The sequence below is a fragment of the Sphaerodactylus townsendi genome, linkage group LG06, assembly GCF_021028975.2.
Source record: "Sphaerodactylus townsendi isolate TG3544 linkage group LG06, MPM_Stown_v2.3, whole genome shotgun sequence".
Lineage (NCBI taxonomy): Eukaryota > Metazoa > Chordata > Lepidosauria > Squamata > Sphaerodactylidae > Sphaerodactylus > Sphaerodactylus townsendi.
Genome location: NC_059430.1, coordinates 20,003,547 through 20,017,859, shown reverse-complemented (window position 1 = coordinate 20,017,859; position 14,313 = coordinate 20,003,547). Strand labels below are relative to the sequence as shown.

The following is a 14,313-nucleotide window of genomic DNA, read 5'->3' as shown; positions in this document are numbered from 1 at the left end:
ATATTCTTCACTAATCCAAGTTACAATAACAGCTGAAATCCTTCACTAAGCTCATCAAACACACAGTCATATCACAGCCTTCAGACAAAACCTTATTACCTAAAGCAAACAGATCTCCATTTACATGTCTGTGTTTCAAAGAGTACACGTCCCATTTGTAATTAAATAAAACTTAAATAAAGCAGAAAACAGAAAAGAAGAGTCCTGCTGGATCAGACCAGTGGTCCATCTAGTCCAGCATCCTGTCTCGCACAGTGGCCAACCAGTTCCTTGGGAGGTCCACCAATAGGGCACAGAGGCATAACACAGATAGCCGCCACCTCCTCTTTTGAAAAATACAAAACACTATAACGATAGCCTCCAAAATGTTAAACCGAGATTTCAAAGTGTAATTTGGAACAGCCAATCCGTCTGCTTAAAATCATGCTTTACATTCATTTCCTCAGAACTTCAATTACCCAGCGTGTTTACTTCACCAAACCCATAAAATTACAACACAAAAGTTAGCAACACACCCATTTAGCACACTAAAGGCTTATTAGACACATCACTAAGAAGCGTCTTCAGAAGGCTTAATTTCAAACGTGGACGTGCATAAAAAATCCTTTACCCAAAAAGCCATTACGTACCGTATATACTCGCATATAAGCCGAGTTTTTCAGCCCTATTTTAAGGCTGAAAAATGCCCCTTTGGCTTATACGCAAGTCACCACTTACCAGCAATCACAAGCCGTTTGTTGCTGCCCTCCCGGGAGGGCGAAGGGGGAACCCCCGCAGCCGGCGGGCTCTTCAGGCCTCTGCCGAGGCTAGGGGCGTGGCCCGGGACGACCTCCGTACGGCTGCACAAGCCGCTTGTTGCTGCCCTCCTCGGAGGGTGAAGGGGGAACCCCCGAGGCACCATTTCCCATAGGAATCAATGTAAATCCAACTAATCCGTTCGAGGCACTCCAAAAAGAGCCTCAAACAGATTAATTGGCTCCCTCTGTCTCCCAGCTGGGGTTTGAGGAAGCCCAACCAGCCTGGAGGCAGAGGGAGCTCCTTATTTGGGCAGTGACATCAGGGGGAGTCACTGCCCAAATAAGGAGTTCCCTCTGCCTCCCGGCTGACTGGGCTTCCTCAAACCCCAACTGAGGTACCACTGTATCTATTTTATTTTATTGGTATCTATTTTTATTTTTGAAATCTACCAGTGGCTGCTGCATTTCCCACCCTCGGCTTATACGCGAGTCAATAAGTTTTCCCAGGTTTTGGTGGTAAAATTAGATGCCTCAGCTTATACACGGGTCGGCTTATACACAAGTATATACGGTATTCTTATTCAACTAGGATTTTTTAAAACATTCTTTGCAATATTACAATCAAGTTTCCTGATTCTGCCCATCTCCCCCCCTTCCCCCAAGCTGGGCTTCTACTGGCATTTCACTTCAACAAAGAGAACCATCCACTGACTGCATGGCAGAAAACACAGAAGTGGAAAAACATCAACGTGTACCCAAGTGTTGAAAAATAATTCCAGTGTAATTGTATGATGGAAGACAACGTCATTAATTATATCCCCAACAAGGATATGCATAGAAGCCTATGGAAAACTACACTAGCTATCTGGGCAACAGACAGCCTACTCATCCATGCAACACCTTCAGGGTGGGTTTGTGAAGACCCTTAACAACATCCATCCCCAAAGACCAAAACAAGAAGAAAGCAATGACTCTTCCCATGGCTGTTAACCAAATTACTGCTGGAGAAATGGAGGATCTGAGCCACTGGTGTTGGTGTAAACGTCTACGTTTTCTGGAATGTATTTCTTTAACACATATGTACTCCACACTTGCACTTGGATGGTGCAGGCTGGCTCAATTTCACCAGATGCTAAGCAGAGTCAACCATGGTTAGTACTTGGATGGGAGCGCACCAGGGAAGTCCAAGGTTGCTTCACAGAGACAGGCAATTGCAAACCACCTCTGTTTGTCTCTTGCCTTGAAAACCCTACAAGCTCTGTGTAATTCAGTTGCAACCGGAAGACACTTTCCACAGCTACTCCACACTTAACCGCTGAATAGTCTGAAGCCTCCAATTTGACTGCAATAAATCAGGCAGTCCTTAACACCACAAAAATCAGCCTGCCGATGGGTTCTTCAGTCTTCAGAGTCAAAAGCCATCTTCAGCGTCAAAAGCCATCTTCAGCTAGTGAGGATCAGGGGGAAATCATCAGGAATCCTCCAACTGTTAGGACATTCTTGAATGGAAACAAATGGTAGATAAAAGGATTATATCAGCTCAATGGGTGCTACAGAACAACTTGGGGAAAGGAGGACTGTGACTCAGATTTTTAAAAAAACTTGATTTTTCTAGATCACAACCACTGTGTGTGCACAATAGAGCACGGATAGAGTGTGTACAATAGAACACGGACAGTTTGCTCTGTCTCAGTGGTTCTCAACCTTCCTAATGCCGCGACCCTTTAATACAGTTCCTCATGTTGTGGTGACCCCCAACCCTAACATTTATCCATTTTACTGATGGAGAACACTGATGCAGAGAGTCTTAGGCGACCCCTGTGAAAGGGTCGTTCGACCTCCAAAGGGGTCCCGACCCACAGGTTGAGAACCGCTGCTCTATCTCCTTTGGGGTGTTTCCCCAAAGTATGACAGAGTGTTTAAATCTGCTAACCTTTCCCAAGTATAGGAAAGCCTATAAGATGGCCCGATTGAACCCTTGGGGGTCTGGCAGTACACGTACCACAAATCATTTGGGGTTTTTTCACCTTCCATTATTTGAGGATGATAGAGACTGATTCGTCAATTAAGCATGGCGAGGTTCTTGTGACTTCGAAGAGAATTGGCTGCAGAGCCTTCATTTCGGGGAATGTTCAGCATTATTACCCACCACCCTATTTGCAGCATGGCAGGCATTACCCATCAGTTGGTTTTTTGCTTGCGTCTGGGAGGGGGCGAAGTTTCATGGGTGCTCTATTGTGCATGCATTCTTTAATTTTTAATATAATCTTCAATTTTTATCTTTAATCTTATCAGCAGATTGATATAGCAATCTATCAATAGATCAACATCAATCTATCAATAGATCAACATCAATAAAAAGGAAAAACAAGGCAAAACAATATGAAATAAAAGGTTCAAAAACGGCACCTGAATACTTTGCCCAAACACTTGTCTTTATGCTAGATAGATGATAGACAGACAGGCTGTCTATTTTAAAGGATATGAGAAATATATAAAATAGTTTGGATATTGTGCTTTGGTGGGGTCCTGATTAAGACCCATTGGTTATTTGACCAGAATCATTTAAGTCAATGTGAAAAATTTGGGACCCAGACAACATAAACAAGACTTCCAGACTCACAGTTTTACCTACATACACAACAGGCATATAGCAAAGGCCCCGTTGCCAAAAAAATTTCAAAAGCCAGATTCGTACAGCCCTTTTATCCCTAACATCGTGCCAAAATCACTGCAGAAAAGTCATGCATATGCTTCCAGGACAATATTTAGATCATTATTTCAGTGACAACAGAACGATGTGGTGTTGGAATACAATCAGCAACGTGTCCTTCAGCTACCAGTTCTGAGACAACATCCTGTACTTAACTTGGCACAAAAGCTGGCACATGGAAGGATTAGAAATTGTTCTTTTCAGACCCAGCCACACAGCACAGATGAAGCTGTTAACGGGCATGATGCTTGGTCCAGAACTTCTTTATTTCTGTTGTCACCACATTTTGTGTGCTGTCGCTACACAGCCTGGCCTATTATGCAAATACCTTACTGAACAGCAATCGCCACAGACTACCCGCTACTCTATGCTTCTTTATAAATTATCAAAGGATGCCATTTTATAATACAACCTATTGGCTAAAACAGTTCTAGGAAATGGTTTAAAGCAGATATACCAAGAAGAACCAGAAGCAGCAGCACCACGTTGCCCACCTGACCCTTTCCCACATTCCAGAACTATATAACAGCAGTCCAAGCTATAAGCCCTTTGTCAAAAGGGGGGCCACCCATGAGGGCCGGGCCACATGTACAGGTGATGGGAAAGTTCATTCTGCATCTCAGTTAAGCTTAGCATTGCTGGAATGCTGCTCTTGTTTTAGCCAACCCAAGCATTACTTTAAAGCACAGGTAAAAGAGGACAAAACAGAAAGCAACAGGGGACAAGCTACCTGAGCAGACAATTCAAAATGACTGGTTCTGGTGGGTTTTCCGGGCTGTGTGGCCGTGGTCTGGTGGATCTTGTTCCTAATGTTTCGCCTGCATCTGTGGCTGGCATCTTCAGAGGTGTATCACAGAGGGAAGTGTGTATAACAGACTTCCCTCTGTAATATACCTCTGAAGATGCCAGCCACAGATGCAGGAGAAATGTTAAGAACAAGATCCACCAGAACACGGCCACACAGCCCGGAAAACCCACCAGAGCCAGTTGAATCCGGCCATGAAAGTCTTCGAAAATTCAAAATGAGTTTGGAACTCATCTGTAGGAACACTGTCAACTCTTTTACCCTTGGAAAGGACACAATGGACAATACAGAAATGGTTAAGAACTCAAATATGTGTTTGGAATATCTAAGTTTTGAGAAAATTAATGGCTCCTTTTAGATTAACAACCTAACTGGTTTACTTGTAGGTAAATTAAATTTATCCTTATTTTAGCACTACAGTTTTAGTAGACAGATTATTGGCCACTCAAACATGACCGGCTTCCAGCAACGTTAGTAAAATCTCTCCGTGGCTCACCCATAGCATTGCAGATAAAATATTCTAAGCAAGACTTTATATAAACTACGGACATTTATATATCACATCCTCTCAAACGCCCGGTCAAAAGAAACATCAATCTACGACACATTTAAATATGCAAGTCATATTTAATGGATATTGTTCTCTCCATATCTGGGCACTGAACGGAAAAGCCACTCGGAATCTTCTGTCAAACGCTGATAAATGCAAGTTTCAAAATGACAGTATTTCAAGGGCAGAAGCTAGGACAGGCCAACAGATGCCCACGTCTCAACTGCTGGATGTGGTGGGTGAGGCAGAAAAGGAACGTACAGGTCAGAAAGAAGCTGCGTCGAGTCGAAAGGACAGATGAGGTACAAATATTCTAATTAATAAACACAAAAGAGGAAGGCCAAATTGTCATGTTTATTTTTGCTCAGATAATGAAGTAGGCCCAGTTTATTACGCACTGAGTGCCAAAAACAATTCAAATCCCTGGCTAGAATGGCATTTTCCATTAAGACAAGTACAAACACACAGCATCCAATGTACACCATCAAGTTCTCTGAGCAAGACCCGATAATGGCTTCAGATTATTTGTTCAGTGCCTTTTAATTCCTCCCTGCTGCAAAGTATTCATGACACACACAGTCCTCCATCCATCCATTTGCTCCTCACAACCACCTAGCCATCGGTGGTCTAGTTGAGTTTCATGGTAAGCAGAGATTTGAACACATCCATTGAGTCATAATCCAACACATTAATAGCTACGGTACACCATACTGGTTCTGTACGTGAACAGAGAACCTCTTTCCAACAACAAGTATGGAACACTGGGGGCTGGACCCTATGACCTTCAAGTAAAAAGCACTCGTGGATCTTTCCCACCTTCTTTTGGAAGCCTCCAAAGAAGATGACATCACTTGGCATCATGAGGACATAGAAATCTGCTGTGAAGAGGGGGAAATAGTTATCAATCTTCCCCACTCTTTTACCAACAAAGGCTCCATCAGTGAAATGCGGAAGTGGGGGAGATGTCATTCCCCTGTTTTACAGTAAGTTCATGTGCCATAATTTTCCCTACAGGACACTCTTGACTCCAAGACACCACCTTTTCAGAGGACTCCAGGCGAAAACCAGGGGCAAGGTAAGAAGATGATGGTTTTGGATTTATACCCTGCCTTTCTCTCCCATTAGAAGAGTCTCAAAGCAGCTTACAAACTCCTTCCCGTTCTCTTCCCACAACAAACAACTTGTGAGGTAGGTAGAGGCGAGAGAGTTCCAAAGAACTATGACTAGCCCATCCTCATCCGGCAGGCTTCATTTGAAAGGGCAGGGATACAAACCCAGTTCTCCAGATTAGAGTCCAACACTCTTAATCACTGCACCATGCTGGCTCATGATTCTCTTCGCTACATAGTTCATAGGATTCAATTTAGCATTCCAGTTGCTGACATAAAACCCAAAATACAATGTAAATACACGGATAGTTTAGGACTATTCATCTTCAAACATCTATTAAACTTCGATTCTGGATTCAATATATAGAATATTTGCAAAATTTAAACACCTCAAGTCCCTGAAAATCAGGTCCAAAACTGAACATAACAAATGCTGACTGAGAGACAATAAGCAAGCATATCATGTCTGTAAAAAGAAACTTTGAAAACTGACTTCCAGCACTCAATGATAAGGCAGCGGACAGTCTGAGAAGTCATCCTGGCCAGGAAGGGGTCATCGTTTCCCCTCAAAGAGCAGGTTCACAGCTTGGGGTCACTATGGGACCCCAGCCCCGCAGCTGGAAGCTCAGGGCTACTTGGTGGCATACAGTGCTTTTTGATATGCTAGCAACGGCCACAGTGATCTGCAACGACACCACATTCAGGTCAGACTGCTGTAATGTGCTCTATGTGGGGCTTCCTCGGTCCAAAACACAATGGTCAGGTTACTGGGGTGTGAGCCCCTGGTTACAGGGATCAATTTACCCTTGTGTCACTCACCTTTTCGTTCCAGGTATAGTTCAAAGTGCTCGCTTTAAGGCTCGAAACGGGAGGGGGTTGCAATGTTTGTAAACGACCCACCCTGACCTGTCCAGCCTTCTGGTGAAGAACCTTTTCCCAAGATCTACCCTTAGTGCCTCCACTGGCGGAAGCTACGAAGGTGGTCATAAGAGGCAGGGCTTTTTCAACAGTGGCACCTTGCTGCTCGAATATCCCTCCCATTGAGGCTTGCCTAGTGCCTAAGCTTACAAAATTGGGAGGACACTGGATGCGAGAAACCCAAATAAAATTCCTTCTCAAATTACTACGTTCACTGGCCAGAATGGGCAAATCAGTGGTTGTCAGTCAGGTCCTTTTCAGAGAACTGCTGTATGAACAGACCAGGGCATCTTCACCAAAGCCAATTCATACAGTTATATTGTTACGGTCCACAAAACATACACTTGCATAGCAACTGCATTATTCCCACTGCATAATGAGTTATCTTCATATATTTAAAAGTCAGTTTACTGATGAGGTTCCTGACCTCCTGACTGTAAAGGGCAAGCATCTCAATGGTAATACGGGACATCAAGAGACGTAAGAGTACAACAGTGACTTCCAAAACGTATATTTTTTGAGATCAGCTTTACTTACTTTATGTAGTACCTTGCCCCTTCAAAAGTATAGGCTTCCTCCCAGCCAGCCGGTAGGTCTAGGAAAGAAATAGTAGTTTGATCGCATAATCAAGAACCGGATTACTATGCTACAGGTTCATTAGCAACATTAATACATTTCCTCTACAAACCTACTAAAGCTACAGTCCCTTGTCAATAACTTATGCCCAGGAACAGATCAGACTCTAAAGAACTGAGCCAGTAAAGATTTAAAGGATGAAACAAAAACACACACATTTCTAAGCATGCTTACTGAGAAGTACATCCCACTGATCTCAAAGGAACTTAAATCGCTCTGAAGGATACTTACAATTGGCACCTGAGTTAAATATTCCTGACTGCCTGCCATACCACCACACAAGAGAACTGGACAGTTTATTCTAGCAATAGTAAATCAAGACAAATAGACTTGAATGCACATCTTCCATCAGGCCCTGTAGCTACAAGCATGCTAGTTTTGCATTGTTTCAAGAAAAATCAGTTTGAGTGTACACATGCAAAACTGTGGTTGGTAAGAATCACATCAGAAGCTATACATTATCGCATCATTACATCAACTAAGCATATATTCAAATTGTTTTTGCAAGTATTTTTAGACCAGCCGATAGCACAGAGATTTCGTTTCACTACTAATGATGGGATGGGGGGGGGTGTATCTATTTTTTCCTATACTAGGCAGCAAATAATTTATTATTCTATCTGGGTCTATTATCTTCTTCCACTAAAAAAAAAAAGAGTAAGCGATCACCCTTTAGTAGGTTTTGGGGGGGGGGACTCTGTGTGTGTGTGTGTGTGTGTGTGTGTGTGTGTGTGTGTGTGTGTGTACATGCATATATACACATATACATACATATATACACATACACATATATACATATATACACATACATACACATACACACATACATACATACATACATATATATACACACACACACATATATATACACATACACATACACACACACATATATACACATACACATATATCTATATATACACATACATATATATATGTACATATGTACATATATATACATATATACATACACATATATAAGCATATATTCAAATTGTGTATATATTCAAATTGTGTATATATGATATATAATTGTATATATATAATTCTCAATAGGCTGAAAATAGGCTAGACTTCTCTGATTTTCTCTGTGGCATTAATACATCTGGTTTTGCTTTTTTATGCATACATAGACAGATATATCTTGAACTACACAGCACACAATAGAAAACACCTCTGACATATTTATGTGACATGCAGTCTTACAGGAAGATATTGTATGTTAATGTGAAGGATTTCAAAAGCTAGATAACAGCAAAGTTGTGCACTGCCCACATATTGTAGTAGACCAAGTGCAAATCAATTGAGGAGCACTTAATCCCTGATAGATAAGCTGCAAAGTTACAGTTGGGAACATTACACAAGGCAGAATAAAACGCCTTCCAGATTTGTTCCCATGGATGAAGAGGAAAAAACCACAGTGGATCTGATTGGTATGTTAGCACGATGTGTTATCCAAATATTATCCTAACGGTATTCAAAATTCACCATGCCAACACTAAGGGCGGGGGGAGCCATTTGTCTAACAACAAGACTGATTATTCTACAGTATTTTTTTAAAAAATCAAGATATATTATGCATTATGTTAATAGACTCTGGCACAAGTCACCAGTGCTCAAACAGAGCTTCAGCATGCATGATAGAAAGAAACAGAATACATTTTAAAAACGATCAGAAAGATCCTCAGACCCAGGAGAGGCACAGACATCAATTTAAGCCCAATGACACACACAAGAGAGAAAGCAACAGCACTCAATACCAAAACCATTCCCTGAACACCTGCCCACCCCCCTTTCCTGCGGGACTTAAGAGGATTTCCCAATTAACGCAGGAACTAATCACGAAGGGCACACCCGCAAATTAACAAGCAATTCTGCTTCCTGCCTTTGAGAAGGAAAAAAAAACATTTTTGGCTATGAAGTATTCCTGGCTCGTCCCCACAAATACCACTAGGAAGCAGGATTAAAAACAAACCTCTCCTCCCAAACGGCTCCTGGGTCACGTGGAGCCAAAAGCAAAAGAGCGACCGAGATGTGTAAACAAGAAACACGCCAACCTGACAGACCAGCGCTCCTAACCTACGTGCTGAGAGCAAGTCTCTGAAAAGCCCTTTCCTTCCATTTCTCCCTACAAGTGATTAAGCAAATGGAAAACTCCTGATTTTCTAAATACCCAAAGCTGTGTGGCATTGACAGCTAGCATGCTGGTCCACAAGCCAGAGCTAGATTTCCAGAAAGCTCTGCTTTAAATCTTCTTTTTCTAACCAACCCCACTTTCTCATGTCTGGTCCAGAACACTGGAAAAAACAGCAGTGGAGAGACAGATTCTAGCTCCCTGGCCTCTTCCCCTCAGCCATTCCTCAAGAGCCTTCCCTTGTTCTACAATCCATCCCACCTCTCCCTGACACTAAGAAACCAACTACTCCCTTATCCTAGATCGAGGGGGAAGGTCTCGAGGGGAATATATTTCCAGGGGGAGGAAATCTATGAATTTCCCAAAAAAAGCCCCAATCATCATTACAAGCTCTATAGAGGAGGATGCTGAAGTGATACAGGCAAGTGATTTCATGTTTTACTCAGGGAGAAAGCTTTATAAAGTACCCACGGAGAGCCACTAGGACTGATGAGAAATAAACAGGCTGTGAACCACTTTAAACTGGAGGTTGTAACGGGAAGTCAGGCAGAAGAAGCAGAGAAGTGTGTGTGTGTGTACAGCCACAAGACAACTAACAGCTTGTAGAAACATTTCTCTTCCCTTCCTCCTTGTGGGGGACCGAGCAGTCAACCGACAATTTGGTACTGTAGGGTTAATGTGGCTTCCCTCCCTCAGTCCTATTAGCTCTCCTGATGACACTGAGATCTTGGAAATAGCCAAAGCGAGCAACCATAGCATCACTGCCGATGAATGCATAATTGCCAGCCGAAATGTTAGCCCTGTTTACAAAGGTTTTTGTTTGTTTTAACTACTTGTAAAGTGGGAAACAAGAAATGATTTAAGAAGGGATTTAGGGAGCAAGAGGGGAGAGAGTCCACCGCTAACTGAAGTGGAGCTGGCTATGCCGAAAGCTGCTGGACACATCAGGAAGCATGTCCAATGGCTGCAGATGTGGCAACCAAAGGGGAGTTGGGAGGGCTGCAACTTAACAACGTGGAAGATGGATGAGTAAAAACAATTTGATTTGCAAGAAAAAAGGGCAATGAAAAGACTGGAAGCTAGAACAACTCCTATCTGACTCACAAAATCTTCTTGGGAGTCAAATCTAGTGCTGCTGGACTGGAATCTAGCTCTTCCACTGCAGACCAAGATGGCTACCCTCTGAAGCCAACAGGAAGGAGATGAGAACAGGCTTAAACTTACTTTGTTAGGACTAAGAAGATACAGGATAGTCTAAGAATGGAAGGCAAAGTAGAACAGGAATAGCGAGCCAGAGGGGAAAGGCTAATATATCAGTCAACAGGGCAAATAAGGAAATTTAAAGACTGGATGTATAGGAATGAGCAAGAATGCAGTGCAAGAATGGGGAATGGGCTAGAAGGTCAAAGGGAAATGTGTCCAAGGAAACTACCTAGGAATGTCAGTGAAGCAATGAGAAATAAATGCACTGACAGACAGCCCAGGCTAGCCGGATCTCTTCAGATCTCAGAGGCCAAGCAGGGTTGGCTGGGGTCAGTAGCTGGATGGGAAATGGGGGTCACTGTGCAGAGCAAGGCAATGGCCAACTACTACGGTTAATCTCTTCGATTGAAAACCCTACTGGGTTGCCATGTCAGCTGTGACCTGATGGCAAGATCACACATGCACACACAGAGTGGGTAACAGACTGGCAATATTAACAGTGAACAGGAATTCAGAGTGGAAGAGTTTTTGTTAGCTAGGTTGGCATGGGAATAGAGATGAGAAGCTGGAAGAGAAACGCTGACGTCTCATCTCTTTTGACAGATGAGGATGTCAAAGCGAGAAAGGAGACCCCAGGAACCGAATGAATGAGGAAGGAGTCTTTGGGATTTCAACGTTCTCCCCTGTGACTGAAAAGTCTTTTGCACGCACGCTACTTCACCACACACAAATGGGGCCATGCCAACAGCATTTTTTAAAAACCCTGAATTTACATTCTAGCAAGTGGGCTTTCTTTGATATTACTGATCAAGTTATGCAACCCACCCACCCCCCCCATTAAGCCTTGTGTCTTCAAACGTCCTTAACCCTGCCCCCACCCAAAGTCTAATGTGGATAATGGGATATTAGGATCTAGTTTAGGACCTATGGATTGGTGGAGTGGGGTGAGTCTATTGGGCAAGATCAGTTTGCCTTGGGAATGCGAACACTATGAAAGATGACTTAAAGAGAACTGACAATGGTTAGAAAAACCATGTATGTGCAATAAAAGGTCAGGGAACAGTACAAAGGCTGACTTGCTCAGAGGACAAGGAGAGAAAGTGGAAAAGGGTGTGTCTCAGTAGGGAAGGTCTTGATTGAGCAAATGACAACACTTGTCAGCACACGGCTGGAACAGACTTTTGCAGGTAGTGAGACAGCTGGTTTAAAGGGTGATGCAAAACAAAAGGAAAACAAACAAGAGGTTCTGTGGGGGGGGGGAATTCCTTCAGAAGTGGATTAGTAAGAAACTAAAGGACTGATTCAGCTACATAAGCAATGTAACTGGATGTTTCTAGAGGTCCACAGATGCAGCTCGCAGGAGCTGACAGCAGAACATCATTGGATCTTTCAAAGTTGCAGAGGATACAAGAAAAAGAGCAGAAAGACATACATATGACCCAAGATTTGCGTCCCAACAGTCATTTGCAACATTGCTGAAGACTGTAGGTCGCAACATGTTGACGGGCTGGTCCTCAAAAAGAATGGATGATACCTCCCATGACAAAAAGCTGAAGCGGACAGGCATGAGACTTTTTTGTTTTTTAAGTGAAGAAGAACTCTATGCTTTCAGTGGGAAGGCAGCGTGGAAACGACTGAAGAATCACTTTGGTTAAATGGGGAGATGAGGAAAGAAGCCAGCGGGGAGTATTGGAGGCCCAAATAAGAGCGAGTAGTCCAGAATTTTTGTGTGAAAGGAAAAAGAAGATAGACGGGGCAGTCAGCGGGGGAGTGTAGAGCAAACAAGGTGTCAGCTAGATGAAAAGTTTGAGTGGAAACAGAGTACAGTGCAGTCTAAGGTGGAGACTTCAGCTGGTGGGCTTAAGTGAAAAAAGTGCAATCACTTTGACTCCACCCCGCCCCCCCACACACACAAATCACAGGCAATTGGTTTTGTTTACACATAGGGGACAAACAAAGCAATTGGTCAGGGTGGGAGCTCCATAAAGATCAACTAAGAAGTCAGCTTAGTTTAAGGGGTAAGAAGAGGAATAAAGCAAAATATTGGGGCAGGGGGTTCTGAAAATGGGCTTCCAGGTCCTTGCTGAAAGGAGACCAGGAACCTGGTTTCAGATCAAAGTGGCAAAGATGCTTGCGGGGAGGGGGAAACTGGAACAGGAGTCAGAGGGTGGAGTTTATCATGCCTGTAGTAGTGGGGGGTGGGCGGGGGTCCCTAGGGAGCCGCAAACCCCACATAACAGGGGCCTGCATCTATGAAACAGAGTGAGGTTAAGCAGGACCAGGAGGCAGGTAAGCACAAGGAAGGGAAAAGATGGGAGGGAAAAAAGAAAAAGGCAACCCTTCCCCCCAGGAAACATTTACTGGCTCAGCAGGTAACTAAAGAGAGATAAAGGAGGAAATCAAAGCAAGACGCTTTGATGAGGGAACTACAGAGATAACGAAGCAAAACCAAAGCGCCTCCCCCGAAACAACTGCCAGGCAGGGATGGATGGAAGGAGATGGTGGGAACCGAGAGACGCTCCCCGGCAGGTAAGGAGGAAGAAAGGGGGAAAGGAAACTGCTTGCCAGGTAAGTAGCCGGAGGGGCCAAAGGAAAAAGGCTCATCCCCCACATAGACACACACACACGTGCTCGCTTGGCAGGGAAGGATGAGGCAGGGGAGGCGAAGCCCCGAAGCATCCCCCTCCCAGTCAGGTGTGTTTACCTGGCCGCAGGTAAACCCAATGGGGAGCAGGGCTAGGAGCGATCCTTTATCCTGGAGTTGATGGGGGGGGGGGCAGAGAGAGAGAGGCTTGGGGGGCAGAGAGAGGCTTGGGGGCAGCTCCCTCCCTCCCTGCTTACCTGGGCTGCGTCGGTGGCCGGTGATCACAGCCTCGCCCGTCAGCGGGTGCAGCCAGGTGGTGCTCTTGGTTTCCTCACTGCCGAAGAGGGAGAAGGAGAGACGGTCAGTCGGTCGGTCGGAGCGACCGGACCCCCTCCCGCCTCCCCTGCAGCCCGGCTCCTTCCCTCCCTCGGGGACCCGCTCGCCTCGGCAACAGCGGTGGTGCTCGGGCAGGACCACCGCCCGTCCCTTCCCTCCCCTTCCCCTTCCACTCACTTGATGAAGAAGACGCGGCCGCCGCGGCTGATCCCGCAGCTCCAGCTGGCCGGCAACGAGCGCAGCCGCTCCGCGCACAGGTCCGCCGCCGCCATGTCCGAGCGAGAGCGGCGGCGCGCGCGCGCGGGCACGCGAGGGAGGCGGGGGGGGGAGAAGGTGGAGAGAGTCCGCCAGGAGAAAGCGCGTCGCCGCGGCTCCCCCAGCGCTAGCCAGGGAGGGAACGAGCGCCGCGGCCCCGCCCAGCACAGGGGAGACAGCCAATCAGCGCTCACTCCGGACTTCACCCCCTCTCCTTCGCGCACGGCGATGCCCCGCCCACGGGAGGGGAGTGGGAGGAAAGCGTAGCAGCGCGCCTCCTATCGGTGGCTTAAGATAAAGATACCTACTCCGGGCTCGTGGGAGGTTGTTGGG

The 14,313-nt window shown here is 45.0% G+C and overlaps 1 protein-coding gene across 18 annotated transcripts in view; it reads right to left on the bottom strand.

Moving 5' to 3' along the window:
• The window catches only part of PLEKHA5 (pleckstrin homology domain containing A5), a 271,127-nt gene extending 257,096 nt beyond the window's left edge, over positions 1–14,031 (bottom strand). For 17 of the 18 annotated variants that reach the window (XR_007244938.1, XR_007244939.1, XM_048502400.1 and 14 more), the window contains exons 1-3: positions 13,903–14,031; positions 13,647–13,723; positions 7,370–7,427 (exon numbers count right to left, since the gene is read on the bottom strand). Coding sequence is in view for 16 of the 18 variants with exons in the window: in XM_048502400.1 (XP_048358357.1) it covers positions 7,370–7,427; positions 13,647–13,723; positions 13,903–13,997 (230 nt within the window). In the remaining 2 variants the exon portion in view is untranslated. Of the gene's footprint in view, positions 1–1,246; positions 2,237–7,369; positions 7,428–13,646; positions 13,724–13,902 lie in introns of those variants that run through there. The other variant, XM_048502417.1, reaches the window with a different exon arrangement.
• Between the last annotated feature and the right edge of the window lie 282 nt (positions 14,032–14,313).